The sequence below is a fragment of the Mytilus edulis genome, chromosome 3 (genome assembly GCF_963676685.1).
Source record: "Mytilus edulis chromosome 3, xbMytEdul2.2, whole genome shotgun sequence".
Lineage (NCBI taxonomy): Eukaryota > Metazoa > Mollusca > Bivalvia > Mytilida > Mytilidae > Mytilus > Mytilus edulis.
In genome coordinates, this window is record NC_092346.1 from 11,344,356 (window position 1) to 11,363,475 (window position 19,120).

At 32.5% G+C, this 19,120-nt stretch overlaps 1 protein-coding gene across 1 annotated transcript; it reads left to right on the forward strand.

Moving 5' to 3' along the window:
• The first annotated feature begins 4,234 nt into the window (after window positions 1-4,234).
• LOC139515805 (26S proteasome regulatory subunit 4) lies at window positions 4,235-18,578 on the forward strand. The gene is made up of 12 exons (XM_071305502.1): window positions 4,235-4,283; window positions 7,030-7,083; window positions 7,553-7,649; window positions 8,618-8,742; window positions 9,848-10,033; window positions 10,951-11,079; window positions 11,617-11,713; window positions 12,923-13,011; window positions 15,203-15,303; window positions 17,061-17,157; window positions 17,622-17,831; window positions 18,388-18,578. The coding sequence occupies exons 1-12, from the start codon at window positions 4,281-4,283 to the stop codon at window positions 18,520-18,522; spliced, it is 1,323 nt and encodes a 440-aa protein (XP_071161603.1). The 5' UTR covers window positions 4,235-4,280; the 3' UTR covers window positions 18,523-18,578.
• Window positions 18,579-19,120: the final 542 nt, after the last annotated feature.

The window sequence follows — 19,120 nt, forward strand, 5'->3', positions numbered from 1 at the left end:
TGGAATATAGTTGTAGTGTCTGGAACCCCCATATGAAAGAACAACAGATACAGATAGAAAATGTACAGAGACGCGCTGCTCGTTATGTAAACGGCAACAACTACAATTACACGAGCAGTGTCACAAACATGCTAAATCAGTTGAAATGGCCACCACTAGCTGAGAGACGCTTAAAAACCAGACTTATTTTATTTTATAAAGGAATACATTGTCTTGTAGCCATTCCATCGCATATTCTTGATCAAACAGACAGCAGAACAAGACAAAATCATACTCAGACATACAAACACATCCAAACTTCCAAGGACACATACAAATGGTCATACTTCCCCACCATAAACCACCACTGTTGACAGCTTTAAAGATCGGCTAACACCAGCTGTTCTCTCTACCTTCAAATAAACAAATTCAAACAAAACATTTACGGCTTTGTTTGGACTAGTTTGTTTGCTTTTTGGCCTTGAATGTTTGTCCCTAATATTTTATTAACTGTGCATTTGCATTCAGATATCGCAGATCAAATTTATTTGTTCATAGTGTATTAATGTACGTTTTTTGACTGAGTTAAGCCTGTCAATTGATATTTTATCGTGTGTTTTTCTATGTTGTGATGTTATGCTATTGTTTCAGAAAAAGGGAGAAGGTTTGGATCCATTAAAACGTTTAATCCCGCTGCAAATGTTTGCACCTGTCCTAAGTCAGGAATCTGATGTACAGTAGTTGTCGTTTGTTTATGTAATTTATACGTGTTTCTCGTTTCTCGTTTTTTTATTTTATATAGATCGGACCGTTGGTTTCCCCGTTTGAATGGTTTTACACTTGTAATTTTGGGGGCCCTTTATAGCTTGTTTTTCGGTGTGAGCCAAGGCTCTGTGTTTAAGGCCGTACATTGACCTATAATGGTTTACTTTTTTTTTTAAATTGTTATTTGGATGGAGAGTTGTCTCATTGGCACTCACACCACATCTTCCTATATCTACATATATTTTTAATCAAAATCTGTATATACAAACACTCCAATTGTTATAAAATATTTTTATACATTCTGGATAAATTTTTGTCAATCACGCATGCGCAACAGCATGTATTCTTCAGTATTGAAGCCTTGTTGACCTTAAAGTTGAACTTGTCCTAGAAGGACATACATCTACTCCTTTGGATGTTCTATCTGGAGTTTCATAAGGGACAGTCTTAGGTCCTCTCCTATTCCTAACATATATCAACGACATGAAAGATTGTACATCTTCTGATTTAAGATTGTTTGCAGACGATAGCCTGGTCTACAGGAAAATTAGAAATCTCCAGAGAGACCGCAAAGTCCTGGAGGAATGGGAACATGAGTGGCAAATGTGTTTTCATCCAGAAAAGTACACTGTCATGAAGATCTCTAACAAGCGCCACAACCTGCAAACAAAGTACACCTTGCACGAACACCAACTAGAAGTAGTTGATAGTGGAATAAACCTGGGAGTTACCATTAATCAAGACCTATAGTGAATAAACACACAAACAACACCACCTGAAAAGCACCCAGGAACCTCGGTTTTCTCCGCAGGGACCTTGGCCGTTGTAAGCCATCTTTCAAAAACACGGCCTCTTATGCACTGATAAGACCATTGACCCAGTATGCTGTCACAGTGTGTGACCCCCATCAAACCACCGACTGATCAAAGACCTTTAACAGGTACAGCGCAAAGCAGCACGTTTTGTTTATAACCAGTACACCGACACTTCCCCAGGCTGTGTCACTGGACTATTAGACCAACTCTAGTGGAATATCCTACAGCAAAAACGAATGAACCAGCGGACTACCCTTTGCTACAAGATCCAGAACTAGTGGAGATACAACCAGCGATCTACTACATACATGGGGACAGCAGAACAAGGGTTGGCCATAGAATTAGACAAATCAGGGAAACAAAGGAGGTATACAACAACTCCTTTTTCCCACGCTCTATAAGAGACTTGAACTTACTGCCAGTCGCAGTAGCAGCTGGAGCAATACTTGAAGAGTTCAGGGCCATATTACCCAGTGTGCCCTGGACCCAGATGGGTTCAGCCTAACTAGACACCAGATTGCCAAATTGTACATTGTAAATAGTTTTTAATATTTGGAAATTTGTAATCTTATTCATTGGAGAAGCCTCCTATTTTACCGAGAAGAGTTATTAAAACACTCAAATATGAGGTCAACTCCTTAACGGAATAAGTAGTAGAAGATATTTTCTTCAACTTGTAAGTTTTCATTGTCCCTTAAGTATGTCCCTCCTTTTTTATATACTTAATCAATCCTGTAATGAAATATCATGCCATTCAATGTTGATGTGACTGGCTAAGTTAATAAGTTATAAAGTTTACATCTAGATTTCTGAGACAATAATAATTAGGTTTCTGAATTAATTTTAGGTCATAAATCAACTGTTGTACAAATATCGAAAATACTTCTTCTTCCGTTAGGGAGTTGACCTCATATTTGAGTGTTTTAATAACTCTTTTCGATCAGTAAAATAGGAGGCTTCTCCAATGAATAAGATTACAAATTTCCAATTTAATAAATGTCATTTGTCAAGTATTTAGCAAAGTTCTTAAAAGTGATCGTTTGCTGAGTTTAAAGTGACACCTTAGTTCGAAAATCTTGTTCACTGTACATGTTTCCTTTTATGTGACCAATCATGAGATTTTAAGGCTGATGGAGGTACCAGGGTCAAAATGAGATAATTTTGTTTGGCATTCCAATGAAGTTAACATAGTTTAAAAACACCCTGGCAGATTATTTTGCTAGATTCTGCAAAATAACAGAACTGTGTTCATTTTTGTTATTTTCTATCTTATCAAATAATTATCAAAGGTACCAGGATTACAATTTAGTACGCCAGACGCGCGTTTCGTCTACATAAGACTCATCAGTGACGCTCATATCAAAATATTTATAAAGCCAAACAAGTACAAAGTTGAAGAGCATTGAGGATCCAAAATTCCAAAAAGTTGTGCCAAATACAGCTAAGGTAATCTATGCCTGGAATAAGAAAATCCTTAGTTTTTCGAAAAATTCAAAGGTTTGTAAACAGCAAATTTATAAAAAAAAAAAAATGACCACATTATTGATATTCATGTCAACACCGAAATGTTGACTACTGGGCTGGTGATACCCTCGGGGACGAAACGTCCACCAGCAGTGGCATCAACCCAGTGGTGTAAATAATTATCAAAGGCAGCAGGATTACAATTTAGTACGCCAGACGCGCGTTTCGTCTACATAAGACTCATCAGAGACGCTCATATCGAAATATTTATAAAGCCAAACAAGTGCAAAGTTGAAGAGCATTGAAGATCCAAAATTCCAAAAAGTTGTGCCAAATACAGCTAAGGTAATCTATGCCTTGGATAAGAAAATCCTTAGTTTTTTCGAAAAATTCAAAGGTTTGTAAACAGCAAATTTATAAAAAAAAAAAAATGATCACATTATTGATATTCATGTCAACACCGAAATATTTTCTATCTGTCAATTTTTCACCTATGTATGTTCTTCTATTTTACACTTCTTTGAAACTTGTCTCATACTGTTTAGGGAAGGAGTGTTCTGATCTTTCTTTAATTACTAAAACATTAATTATGCTTGTAATAACCAAATTGTGCCAAAAGTAATGACATGCCGATATCAAATAAAGTTGAAATCATCAAACTTTGTTTTATTGCATAAGATAGATTATCCATCATACAGGTAACTGGTTGACAAGAGGAAAAAACAAAGACTTCCCACCAAAAATCTGAGACTACTATAACAGTTATAGTAGTCTCAGCAAAAATGTATGACTAAATGATCTGCTAGGCATAAAATTTAATCTGCGTTTTTCAACACATTGTTCGTGATCAAACCATAAATGCCTGCCTCCAAAGTAATTAATTGTAAAATGTACATGAAATCTCGTTTTAAAAATAGATATTCATACCACACCAGAAATACCTCAATTAACCCAGAGTCTCTGATTAACCGTATCTTCATAATTTTTGTTATCACAGTATCATTTTTCAAATAATTAATTTACTATGTGGATGACATATTTTGACAATTTTTATATCATTCACTGCGATGTTTACTTAAACAGTTTTGTAGATAATTCGATGTAGATTTACGATATGCTCATTTCTATTTTGGAAGGAATAGATAACAAAATATCCATATCTTGTACGTTGTGTGCCATCTTTTAAATATGATAACAGACGTTCTTTGACTAGATTCAATGCGCATGTTTGATCAAATTAATTAGTTTCCGGTAAAAATGGTGAGGAATGAATTTGTGCTTTTATAGACCAAAGAAATATACCATTTCTCTAAATAACAGTGCCCTTTATTCTTAACGACATTCTTTATTTAAGCAGAGACGTTATTTTCGAAAAATCCAGTGTTTCAAGATTGATTTGGCTTCTAAGAAAATGAGAAAACAAAGTCCGGCTTACGATGAATTGGCAAAATTGAAAAATAACATAATTTATTCCGTATACAAAGAATGCAAATAAACTAAAATTACTGAGATCCAATTCATTTTTTTCGTCTTCATTTTTGTTTCAAAAGAACACTTTAGTTTTTATGTGGGGCACAAGTGGTTGCAAAAACAAGAAATTATATCGAGCAAAATGTTGGATTTTATCAACGAATCATTAGTTTTCATACTGTGCTGCTTGCATGCTTTTTCTATGGGAAATATGATGTCTTCTTCTTTAGGTTTTCAGTAGTCCTTCAATGATCTGAAGATTACTTACTGTTTGCGCTCTCAGCGTGGCCTATATATATATTTACAAAAACAAAAAACAAAAATATTTGTAAATAAATTTGAGGTGCGTAATTTAATTTTTAAAATTGTGATTAAAACTATGTAAAACTATGTACATAAGGCTAATAATGAGGTGTGAGCTGTTCTCTGAAAGTGGCGACTGTGGCGACAGCAACTGTTTTCATTGGCAATAAGTTCCACTGAGTTACGGTACAGTGGAGTCCCCGGTGTCCCCACGGCCCGTGATATCGCGCATTAGCTGATTTTGTCATATCATCACAGTAACACAAACAAAATCGTTCTTGTTATTGTTTTAGCCTTCCGAATAAATAACATCAATCCCGTGATTTGCCATATTTGGCCAATTTCAATTAAAAAAAATACATCATGATCATCAGATAAAATTTGTTTTATTTAAGTCAAACTTATATCAGATTGAAATGATTTTTGCTCTGCGTCCTTAGCAGTGTATTTGGTTCAAACTCAGCTATATTTCGTAGTATAAAATCTTTCCTGTGTTTAAAATAAGCTATTTTTGGAAGGCATGCGCGAAATCATCTGACATTGGAGAAACTCTCAGAACAGAGGTTTCCTTAATTTTGGACACACATTACAGAAAATCTAGAGGACGAAACTATACAAACAGAAGATTTTATGAAATAAAAGTATGTTATGAATTTGTTCATACAATATTATTGGTTTTATCCGTTGAATGAAGTGAAGTCATAAGTCTTAGGTGCGCGGATACACCAGACTGCTCCGTAGATGGAAAAAATGAATGAATGTCAAAATGCATTCTAAATAGCACACATTATGAGGATGCTTTTGTTCTTCTAGCAAGCTGCATCATAAAAAAATTCCAGAAGCTTCATTGCAGCAATTGCACTGAGAGTAAGAAGGCTTGATATACTATTTCATGGCCTTTATACATGTATGCCTTCTTTTACTTTCTGGGTCTCCATACTATAGAGTTAGAGTTCATTCATGGTTATGGTTAGGTAAGGAGATGTTTTAGGTATGGGTTAGGGTAAGGTCTGGGGTTAAGGATAGTTTACTTAGTATAGCTCTACATAGGTTGGGACCCCTCAAATAGAAGGCCCATTTATCTTCTGTTCATATCAAGCTTGAAGAAATAAAATAGTCAGAAAGATTTAATCTGGATGATGCCGCTTTTGAAAACATTTGTTTTAAGTGAAAGTTTGAATTAATCTTTAGTATGTTATTTCAATAATTAAGAGTAAAGCCAACATTCAATTTTGTTGGTGGTCATTTAATGGTAGAAGTAGAAGAAGTTGATGTTACACTGTATAAACTGTCAGTTCTCTGAATCCATATAGGAAGAACAAAGTTATCATTTTTTTATGTTAGTCATTGTAGAAGTGTCATTGACTCTCCAATGATTGTGTTGATTGCCTTATATTAGATAGTCTTATTTAAGAAAGAAAAAAATGTCACAGAAAAATCAAATGCCTGGCTACATGCATATATGTACATGTAGTTCATTTTTTTGGGGAGGGAATCCAAATTCTTCATTGACAGTTTCATTGCTTTTATAAATTGTAACTAGATGTCAGGATCTGAAGTCATTTTAACATCTAGATTCCACATGTTCCAGGGGAGTGAGACAGGCTTTACAGTTTTGGTCAATTTTAGATAGGAATGTAACAACCAGCTGAAAAATTTACTTTCCACACTAGCTGTTTTTGCCTGGATCTCTGACATTAAAAAAATTATTATCCAGAATAGCCAAATATATTCATAAACATGTTAAAATTTCAAACTATTTTGACTATTAAAAAAAAATAAAAAAAAGTTATTCTCAGTAAATAATAATGGTCAGTAAATCTGCAGTTTCTGGCAGTTTTGAATGCTTGGTGTATTTTCATGGTCAATTTAACAAAGATCTGTTTCAAGTGCTATATATATACATTTAAGATAAGGCGATATGATTGCCAAAGAAACAACTATTCACCGGAGTTCAAAATTGAAAATGAATCTGATGAAAGCAATTACATAAAATGTATGGACCACAGTAAGTACTGTCATCAATTAACATGAAAAAAACTAATCAGGATTTTTTTTTATAAATAAACGAAATTAAAACCCACAAAATCCATGAACATAAAGTTAATTAATAATAAAATATATATTTCATTTTATAAAACTTGATGGGGAAAAGACTGTCCAACAACTTTCAATTTTGTAAAGTGTGTGATGTTTCACTTGTAAAATAAACTTTTGACATTTCTTCTTACAGGGACAGCAACAGTCTGGCGGACAGGGAGGTCAAGGGGACAAGAAAGATGACAAGGTAGGTCAGAGGTTACAAGGATCTAGTAAGGTAGTCTTTGACTCCTACCAAGTATTGCCAATAATTGGTCACCTTCAAAACCATGAAGTTTATGCTACAGGAATGGTGACAAAAACTAATTAACTTTTCTAGTCTTATCAAAAATAGAAAGATTGAGGGCTGGCTGAAGGTTGAAAGGTAGTAATAAGTAAATATTTAGCGAATACATAGCGGGTTGCAGGCCATTCATTAGGAGGTGGTTGGGCTGAATTAAGAGGAATACAATAACAGTATTTTTCAACTGAATGCAGGATATTTTTTAGGCAAAAATGTGCTTGTTATGCAAAATGTGACTAAGCATTCTAGTTTCAAGAAATATTTCAGATACCTCTTTTACCTTATACCCTTTTGCAGATTAATACAACATCCTTTTCACTTATTTTATTATAAAAAAAATCCCTTTGAATAAAGATGACAAATTTTTTTTTAGGAAAAGAAAAGAAAGTATGAACCCCCAATTCCAACTCGTGTTGGTAAAAAGAAGAAGAAGATGAAGGGACCTGATACAGCCAGCAGACTCCCACAAGGTAAAACTTTATTATAGGTGATCATATATATAATATTTATTTGACTAACAAACTCTCGTTTGACATATGAATATAATTTTGTGGTCTTTTAGTTTTGCGTTCAGATGTTTTCTAAGTTTATAATTTTAATTTATATATATTTTTTTTAAGTATTCAATTAATCAAGCCACAACTATAACAGGGTTGGCAAAAACCCGGGTTTTATGAGTATTGCCCAGCCCAGTGGGAAATACTGGGAAAACCCGGGTTTTACTGGGTAATACTGGGCAATACTGGGTAATATAGAATACTGGCCTGAATTTTAAAGAGGTTTCATTTATCAAACACAAATGCAATACATTTAAGATATATATAAACCTATTTTTATTTATAACTACATGTACGTTTACTTGTTTAGACATACATGTACAAATGTACTTGTAAGAGTATACTATACATTTGAGAAAGAATTATTCTAACAACTCTGAGATTTTTGTTTTCAACTATATATAGCTAATATAAAGAATTGACCAATTACATGTAATAAAAATTACTTTGAAATAATTTATAATATGTACAAATGTACATAACTAATTAATAAGTAATTATTCAGATACGGGTAATACTTTGCCAACCCTGAACTAGAATCATTCACAATAGATTATGAGTTTGAAAGGTTTAAACCATTGTAAACATAAAACATTTTGAAGATAAAAAAAAAAGCATCTTATGTTAGCTTTGCAAGATCAAGATCAAGTTTGGGATGTAGTTTCAATCTAATTACATTATTTATCAACTGAAAGTTAACAATTAAAATGTATGAACTATTATGTATACTGCAGTAATTGTTACTTTAACTTGTACAGTCTTTAATCAAGATTCCCAAATTAGGCTAATAATAGTTATTTTTAGAATTGTAAACCGATTCATATAAACAGAATAACTGAAAATCTTAATTATTATCCTGTTCGATTTATTTATTTTAATAGTCACACCACACACAAGATGTCGACTGAAGCTACTGAAACTAGAAAGAATAAAAGATTATTTACTGATGGAGGAGGAATTTATCCAGAATCAAGAAAGATTGAAACCTCAGGAAGAAAAACAAGAGGTATTGTCCCCTCTCAACGAATGACAAAAAGAAATGAAAAATAACCACCCAATACTTAATTTAAGATAAGGAAATGTGGTATGATTACTAATGAGACAAATATCAACCAGACATTAGATGTTAGTAACTAGGTCACCATACAGCCTTTAACAATGAGTAAAACCAATATCACATATCAAGCTAAGGTGTATTCATTATTATTCGTTGGATACCAATTTTCGTGGCTTTTGTGGGTACAGGTGAACCACGAAATTAAATGTTCAATAAATAACAAATTTTCTATAGGCTTGTATGCAAACTTTGGCAAAACCATGAAATTAAATATTCATGAACATGCAAGTTTTCCATGATACACGAAAATTGGTACCACGAAAATAAATGAATCCACAGTATACGATGTCCATTTATGACAAAAATGTAAAACAATTCATATAGACAACTTTCTGTTTTATTTATGTATAAAACAACAAACCAAAAAACAAATATGATATACAGCAACCGTCACCAAAGACTTTATTACAGTCTTTTTATTTAGGGACAGGCACATACAGAATATGACAGGGTTAAACATATTTGCAGGCACCCAAATTACAGACTTTTTATTTAGGAACAGGCACATACAAAATGTGACAGGGTTAATCATATTTGCAGGCACCCAAACCTCCCCAAACCTGTGAGTGGTGTAACAGCCCAACATAAGAACAAAATTCAGTAAAAAAATGGCTTGACGCATCAGTTTAATACAAAGCATAAAACCAACTAATATAAGATACAAAATTACTGATTTGAGCATACTCACAGTTACTGAAAGTTAGTTCAATGCCAAAAAGAATCAATGTTTCCAAAACAAAGAATCAATTAGTACACATCCAATGAATTTAGTATAAAGACATCATAGAAGTCTAGGGAAACATGACCTTATGTAATATAAAAACATGTGTCAACATAATGTAGAATTGCAAGTGTGAATACATTATTATTTCCATGATGGACTGTAATAAGCCACAGTAAGAATATAATTAATTTAGATAAAATTTTGTCAGTTATTGTAACCTACAAAACGCATCACTCGATTGTAAAATATTTCTTTTATTTTTAACTATAGGAAGAGAGAACTAAAGTTGATGAGTTGAGAGGATCACCAATGTCTGTTGGATCTCTAGAAGAAATCATTGATGATAATCATGCTATTGTCTCCACATCTGTTGGTAGTGAACATTATGTCAGTATTCTCTCCTTTGTTGATAAAGACCAATTAGAACCTGGATGTTCTGTTTTATTAAATCACAAGGTAAGAAATAGTTGGATTCATTACAGATGACATCTCATAGTGGAGGAGAAAAGGTAGAGATAAAATACTTGATAAGGAAAATTAAACCTGATTCTATTCTAGACATTTTGACATTTTGATAGATAGCAAAGAAGGGGAGATTATTTATTTAGATTTTGTTTTGTTATTTGCTTTATCAGGAAGATTATTAACAACTAAACATAGATATTCCTATTTCATTTATCATTATAATCGATGTGCATGTATTGGAGGGAAGAATAATCTGGTATTTTTTCAAAGTCCCAAATGGAAAAGAAGCTAAGATACTAATTTAGCTCACATCAAATAATGTCTACTTCTTGGTGGTGCTTTTTACATGCTTAGCCATTATTTCTTAACAATTGACGACAAGGACTTTACCAAATCTCTATTGGCTGTATACCTAGTTGGTTTTGGACAGATATTTCATCTTGAATTATTCAATAAATTCCTTTGATTGTTGTGAGGGCTATTCCAGAAAAAAAATGTAGGGGGGGGGGGGGGGGGGGGGGGTGGAAGGCAGTTTTTGTCAGCATCTGCCACCCAGACAATTGTAATTGAGAATTATAGTGTGAATAGTTGCTCTGAAATACAATGTGCCTTCCAACTCCCCCCCCCCCCCCCCCCACATACATTTTTTTCTGGAATAGCCCTGATGCAAATAATGGTTACATTTTTTTTTTAAAACATCTGAGATAGATTCTGCTCAAGGACCACATTGATCTTGTGGACCTCTGAACACTATAGATTAGTATTGCAGTTGATGTACTGTTAGATGACATAGATTAAGTAGCTTTGAGTTACTGGTAATATAGCACATTTTAGATCTATAGTTAGTGTCCTATTTAAAAACTAAGATTCTAAAATCACTGCAACCTACTTTATTATACTATTTATAGGTACATGCTGTGGTTGGTGTCTTGGGAGATGATACAGACCCCATGGTAACTGTGATGAAATTAGAAAAAGCTCCACAGGAAACCTACGCTGATATTGGAGGTCTTGATCAACAAATTCAAGAAATCAAGGTAAATACAGTGATTTCTTAATAGAAGCAGATACCCTGCTAAATAGCATCGATTTCAGGATTTTTGCATCCAACTTTTTTTTCAGTTATGAAAGTATAAATTCAATATGTAAATAACAATTTATGGATTGCTGCATGAATTGAAATTATTCTCAAAAGGAATGGGCCTTTTAGCTCAATTCCAAAGAATGCAAAAAAAAAAAACAAACAATGAAGATGCATAAAATGACTTTTCAATTTTAAAAAATGTGGAAGAGTAGTAAAGAAAGTTTTATTTTTGTACATTAGTCGTTGTTCGTATATGTTTTACATATATCTGATGTATGCAGAATTACTCATAGAAAGCATGTTGGATTCTGGGGGGTTCTAGAAGTCTGTTCCTATTCTTTTACCAGAATTTATATGATAATCCTAATCTATATTCTTTTACCAGAATTTATATGATAATCCTAATCTATATTCTTTTACCAGAATTTTTAAAAATGATAATCCTAATCTATGAATGAGTTAACATCAGATGATTTCTTTTCCTTTTTAGGAATCAGTGGAGTTACCTCTAACACATCCAGAATATTATGAAGAAATGGGCATCAAACCTCCTAAAGGTGTTATATTATACGGCCCACCTGGTACAGGTAAGGAGATTTGTATTTTCTATTTATATTATTTATAGTAAAATAATTAATACTGTAAATTCAGAAAAGTATTATACAATTGTAAAATATGACCCAGTTTGCTTGATTGTTATTGTGATTTCAGGAATTGTGCATGCAATAATTTAAAAAAAAAATTCAAATGCAATTTCTTTTTAGTTTGAGAAATCCATCTTCTTGCAGTTTTCACAGTTAAAAAAAGGGCACATATTTATGAGTTTGCAGTAGTGTAAAAATATTATTAGTTACATAGTGTGCTAGTGACCTAATACGGTATATATGGGGTCAGTAAATTCCATATGGGGTGAGAGCGAAGCTTGAATCCTCATATATAATAAATTTATGTTACTGACTATCTTAACGTGTGAAATTTATACTAGTGACCTATCAAAATGAGCAAGCCTTCAATACTGTTAGCATTGAAAATCTAGCTACTTCCATTGATCCTTCAAAAACAGATGCCAACAATAACAACTGTGTTAGGTTTAAATGTGTTTTACGAATTTATTTCCATCTTATTCATCAATTTCTTCGTCTGTTGAAACCTTTAAGATTTTTTCTCAGTACCATTTTGTTTTGATAAAGAGAATAAACATCACTACTAACCTTGTATGAAATAAGCCCAGCCTCCCTACTAACCTAATATGAAATATACACGGTCTCAACGAGGAAGCTTTTAACCAATCATATTCCTAGAAATGTATAGGAGGTAAGATAATGATTCTTGTAAGAGTTTTCTTATCATGAATCAAGAAATCAGGGAAGAAGTATGACTAAAGGTGTAGTATTGCAATTTTGAGTTTCCTGCATTTATTGTGACAAAACAATTTAAAGAAAATAAAGACTTGAAAATTCATAATGGACTAGTATTTATCTCCCCTTAATAAGGATGTCCTGTTTTGACTTCATGGCATTTGATGATATACATGTAAGCTAAACTCTGATGTTTATAATACTGTTTTTTAGTGTTGACAGCTTGTAGAGTTCCAGTTTCAAGTTTTTCCAAATTTCAAAATGTATAATTTAAGAATGAATTATCTGATTATAGGGGGAATATGAAATTAAAAAAAATCTTTTGCATTACACTATCAAAGTAAAATATTTTGTCACAATAGAAGTGTAATTTATTTATGAATTTGATTCTGTTTAAGTTGTGGATCTGATTACATTAACTTTGATATTTTATTGCAGGTAAAACTCTGTTAGCCAAAGCAGTGGCCAACCAAACATCAGCAACATTTTTAAGAGTTGTAGGATCTGAATTGATACAAAAATATTTGGTAAGTGAAGGGTTTATTTGTATTTAGATATATTGATATCTTTAGAAATGTAATATATATACCTACCTACTGGTATTTTCTATTCAATAAAAATTCAAAGCAACAAATTTTCTTTGAAGCTTGACCAATTTTTGATTTGCAGAATTCTTAGTTCTTAGCTGATAGATTCTGAAAGTACAAATTTTCCTCTAACCATAACAAACTTCTCAAGTACAGGTTATCAAAAGGGATGCAAGTTACCTTTCGTTTGGGTCAGTGTTATCACATTCTGTATGGAGGATGATTATGTTTTCATATATTTTCAACATAACATCTTAAAATAACTTAAAAAATAATACAATACAAATATAAATCCTAGAAAACATGCCCTTTTTTAGCTCACCTGGCCGAAAGGCCAAGTGAGCTTTTCTCATCACTTGGCGTCCGGCGTCGTGGTCGTCGTCCTGCGTTAACTTTTACAAAAATCTTCTCCTCTGAAACTACTGGGCCAAATTTAACCAAACTTGGCCACAATCATCATTGGGGTATCTAGTTAAAAAAATGTGTCCGGTGACCCGGCCAACCAACCAAGATGGCCACCATGGCTAAAAATAGAACAAAGGGGTAAAATGCATTTTTTGGCTTATAACTCAAAAACCAAAGCATTTAGAGCAAATCTGACATGGGATAATATTGTTCATCAGGTCAAGATCTATCTGCCCTGAAATTTTCAGATGAATCGGACATTTAGTTGTTGGGTTGCTGCCCCTGAAATGGTAATTTTAAGGAAATTTTGCTGTTTTTGGTTATTATTTAGAATATTATTATAGATAGAGATAAACTGTAAACAGCAATAATGTTCAGCAAAGTAAGATCTACAAATAAGTCAACATGACCAAAATGGTCAGTTGACCATTTTAGGAGTTATTGCCCTTTATAGTCAATTTTTAACCATTTTTCGTAAATCTTAGTAATCTTTTAGAAAAATCTTCTCCTCTAAAACTACTGGGCCAAATTTAACCAAACTTAGCCATAATCATCATTGGGGTATCTAGTTAAAAAAATGTGTCCGGTAACTCGGCCAACAAACCAAGATGGCCGCCATGGCTAAAAATAGAACATGGGGGTAAAATGCAGTTTTTGGCTTATAACTCAAAAACCAACGCATTAAGAGCAAATCTAACAGGAAGTAAAATTGTTGATCAGGTCACGATCTATCTGCCCTGGAATTTTCAGATGAATCGGATAACGGTTGTTAGGTTGCTGCCCCTGAATTGGTAATTTTGAGGAAATTTTGCTGTTTTTTTGTTATTATCTTGAATATTATTATAGATAGAGATAAACTGTAAACAGCAATAATGTACAGCAAAGTAAGAACTAAAAATAAGTCAGTATGACCAAAATAGTCAATTGACCCCCTAAGGAGTTATTGCCCTTTATAGTCAATTTTTAACAATTTTCTTAAAATTTGAAGATTTTCAATAACATTTTCCACAGAAAGTACTGTTATAGATAGATATAATTGTAAGCAGCAAGAATGTTTAGTAAAGTAAGATCTACAAACACATCACCATCATCAAAACACAATTTTGTCATGAATCCATCTGTGTCCATTGTTTAATATTCACATAAACCAAGGTGAGCGACACCGGCTCTTTAGAGCCTCTAGTTAGATTTAATAAAATATTCTTATTCAAGTTCAGATGAGTTTTGCTTTTGACCACTATCAGATATATAGTTAGTTTTGGAACTGAACAATGTTGGTACTTGACCAAACCGTACGAGTAGCATGTAGCCAAATAGTTGAGGAATGCCTTAAAAGAGCAATTTTGTATTTACATTCAAAATAGTACCAAAAATATGGGTTTTAGAATAATATGTTTCTTTCCCCATTGGCATTCGATAAATTTAGACAGCAAACATTTTTTTGTTTGAGGTTGTTTGGCAATCCTCCATTAAATTATACTTTATTAATAGGTTATTCTTCATTTCATAATTTACAGAGAAACAAAAATAATTCATTTTGCTAATTATGTTAATTTTGAACATAATGAAGTAATTAAACAATTATGATTAATCAGATTTAAAATTTACATTAATACTTTAATACTTCAGTTGAATCGTGATAATTCAAATTTTGTTCTCATTAATAGTACAGTTTATATGAGATATTAAAAAGAAATTGACTAATGTAACACTTTATTATTTGTAGGGAGATGGTCCAAAACTTGTGAGAGAATTATTTCGTGTAGCAGAAGAACATGCTCCCTCAATTGTATTTATAGATGAAATAGACGCTGTTGGTACCAAAAGGTTAGTACTTATATGTAGACTGTTACCAACAATGATGAATCTACTTTGAAGGAGTGTGTACAGTCTAAAGCTGTGTACTTGTAGATTTTGATTTATAACTTTATATGATATGCAAGCGGGGGGCATCATCTGTGTCCCATGGACACATACCCCCTTATTTCTTTTATCACACACCATTCAGATGGCACTTTGAAAATCTAAATCTTGTCTTTCAAAGTAGCATATGATTTAATCATTATTCATTTTGGCAATAAAAATAACGCATGAAAAGAAATAATAACAAATCATTCTTCAGGCCTCTACAATAACTTTTTTTTCAACTTGTCCAGTAGGACAAGTACATACCAAAACTAACTTGTCCGAATGAAATTGTTACTTGTCCAAATTTTTTTAATTAAAAATAACCTTTTTACATCTGAAGTTGATTAAAGGAACAAAACGAATTTAAACAATAGAACAGAATTTGATGTATTTCTTTTGAAATACATTGGTACTTTTCAAAAATATGAGTCAAGTACAACTGAATCTAGTCATGTCACAGGACTTAGGTTCTAGTTCTCATCAATGCTAGTCTCATCAGACTCTGAACATGAGGCACCATCTGATAGGCCTGTACACTCATTTAAAAGTTTATTTAAATGCAATCAAGATCAATCAATAAAAAGAAGAAGATAAGGTCTGAAAGCCAATGAGACAACTCTCTACAAGAGACCAAATGACAAAGAAATTAGCAACTATAGGTCACCATATTGCAAGTATTGTTTTTTTGCTACTTATGATCAAATCTGATTTTGTGAATTTTATCATGTTTATGGTAAATACAAAAAAAAAAATAATTTGTGAAAAAAATACCTGTATGGTATTTATTATAAGAAACAGAATAAGGTAGCAAAATGAGTTACTGATTTGTCTTGGTCCCGAAATGTCTCCTGCCTTGCCAAACTGTCTATCAATCATGTCTACTCAATATGTCTCCTACGGTGCCAAACTGTCTATTAAACTTGGAGCTAAACCTGTCGAGGTGACGAACTGTCCTGTAAAGTTGCCTTATCTACAAAGCGCATCATTGATTTGGATCAGAAAGACTGGTTTCCAAAAATAGTTTACCTTTTACCTTTTAAAAAGTATCTGACAAAGAACCAGTTAAAAATTATTGTTTGCAAGTAAACATGATGAAGAAAAAGGTTTTGCATTTGAATAAACAGAATACAGAAACATGTCAAATAAATATTTGTTTTCTTGTTTAATGTTTATAATTACTTTGTTCATCAAAGTTGGATTAAATTTATTTTCTGCAGAATAATTGTACTTGTCCCGACGGACAGGCTTGATACAGCTTTTACTTGTCTGACCTTTTTTCCCTCTGGTATCGGACAAGCGTTATTGTCGAAGCCTGTTCATCAATGAATCCTAACAAAAGAACAACAAAAGATACCATAGGGACATTGAACCTATAAGTTGAAAATAGACTGACAAGACCATGGCTACAAAAAAAAAAACACAAACAGAACTCAAAACATTCATGTTTTTTGCAATTCTATGATTTTTGTTCTATCTTTGAATGTTGGTACAGTGAAACTAGTAAAGCTTATTATGCCATAAAATTATTTCTTTTACAATATTCAAGTTTCTCTCATGTCTCTTCTACAGAAAGAAAGGAATTACTTGATCCTTAAGTTTGGTGAATCTTGTCTTTAGATGTTACAATGACTTCATTAGATCTATATTGAGAATGATTATAAGAATCTATTTTACAGATATGAATCAAATTCTGGAGGAGAAAGAGAAATCCAGAGAACTATGTTAGAACTGTTGAATCAGCTGGATGGTTTTGATTCTAGAGGTGACGTCAAAGTGAGTATTGAAAGATTACACTTAATAGCACTATAAACATGTTAAAATTTTTAAGTAACCAGTTTTAGCTTAGATAGGGTGTTAAAGTAAAAACTGATTTCAGTCTTTAATAAATGAAGTAGGATATGTTTTAAAATTTTTACATCAATGGGTTTATCAACCAGAATAAAAAAATTGAAAATGTGCCCTTTACCATCAGGGTTCAAAAGGTCATTTTTCAGCTAACATCAACATCAAATTGAATAGAATTTATTTGTGATTTGTCAAATTATTCTTTTAGTGATTTGTTACAGGTCTCAAATAACTATCCTTTACCATTTCCATACTGTCAGACCAAAAAAACTTTGATGTGGTGTAAAAATAACACAGACAATCTTAACTAACAACTCCAGATATACGAACAAACTCAGCTTTAAAATTTTTCATACATAATTATGTAACTGTAATAAATTGATTATTTTCAGGTTGTTATGGCAACAAATCGAATAGAAACATTAGATCCAGCTCTTATTAGACCTGGAAGAATCGACAGAAAAATTGAGTTTCCTCTGCCAGACGAGAAAACCAAAAGGCGAATCTTTAATATTCATACCAGCAGAATGACATTAGCAGAGAATGTAAACATTGATGATTATGTCATGGCAAAAGATGATCTCTCAGGTGCAGATATTAAGGTTAGTAGAATGTTCTTAATCTATTTTTAGATAAGAGTGGCATTGTTATACAAAAATAGACTGATTTATATCAATGATAACAAAAGCTTTATCATTAATATCTGTTGTCATTATTTCCCTCGATCAAAAAATGAATTCAGAATGGAAACTGGGAATATTTCAAAGAGAACAACCCCATCAAAGAGCAGAAAACAGCTCCAGGTCACCCATGGGTCTTCAACGCAGCAAGAAAATCCTGCACCCGGAGGTGGTCCTCAGCTGGCCCCTAAATAAAATTGTGTACTATAGAAAAAACTGTCATCCAGTGTTAGATGTTTTTAAGAAAATACCCAACAAATTGACTTTAGAAAATACAGAGAAATAGGTTGAAAGTTTACATGAAAAATACAAAGAAATAGCTGGGAAGTTCTCATGAAAAATACAAAGAAATAGCTGGCAAGTTCTCATGAAAAAATGCAAAGAAGCACAAGGTTACTTTTGATTTAAAATTATTACTAATAAATTTTCAGGATGCTATAACTTTAAATTAATTATAAAATTCTTGAAATATTTGCAGGCTATTTGTACAGAAGCAGGATTACTGGCTTTGAGAGAAAGAAGAATGAAAGTAACAACTGAGGACTTCAAACAGGCTAAGGAAAATGTGCTCTACAGAAAGACAGAGGGAACACCAGAGGGACTTTATTTATAGTGATAAAAAACAAACTTATTTCACGTTGTTTCTTGTATATTAAAATTTATAAATGATTCAAACGTATTTGTTTCACCTTTTATGGAATAGTATTTACTTTGTCGCTATGCTTATTGATGGTACTTGGTAGTATAATCGAATATTGTTTACCTTTGTAGCTTTGTGACCTCGAAAAGGTATGACAAGATCAAGTTGGGCTCTATAGTTGCAAGCATGGAATTATGTTTTTGACATTCAAATGACATTGTCATCAGGTAGTAAATATGGTGTTGAATTAAAGTTGGGTAATTTAAATTCTGAAGCAATAACATTAACTTTCCTTATATCTGCATTCATGATCTGTTTTGTGCACTTCAAGTGCTGTAGTTTGTATCAAAACAGAGGCTTTAAAGTTTGGTATTGATTCTCAGTAATAAAATCAGCATTTGCAAGTAAGATCAAAGAGTTATTGAAATAATAAACAATGCAAAGACACCAAAACTAGCAGACATAGAGTTCAAATTTGACAGTGAGTCACTAACCATTCTAAATTTAAGGTGGTACCCAACACTTGCACTAAAATTAATTTGGCTCGTTTAATTTTCATAAAATTTTGTTA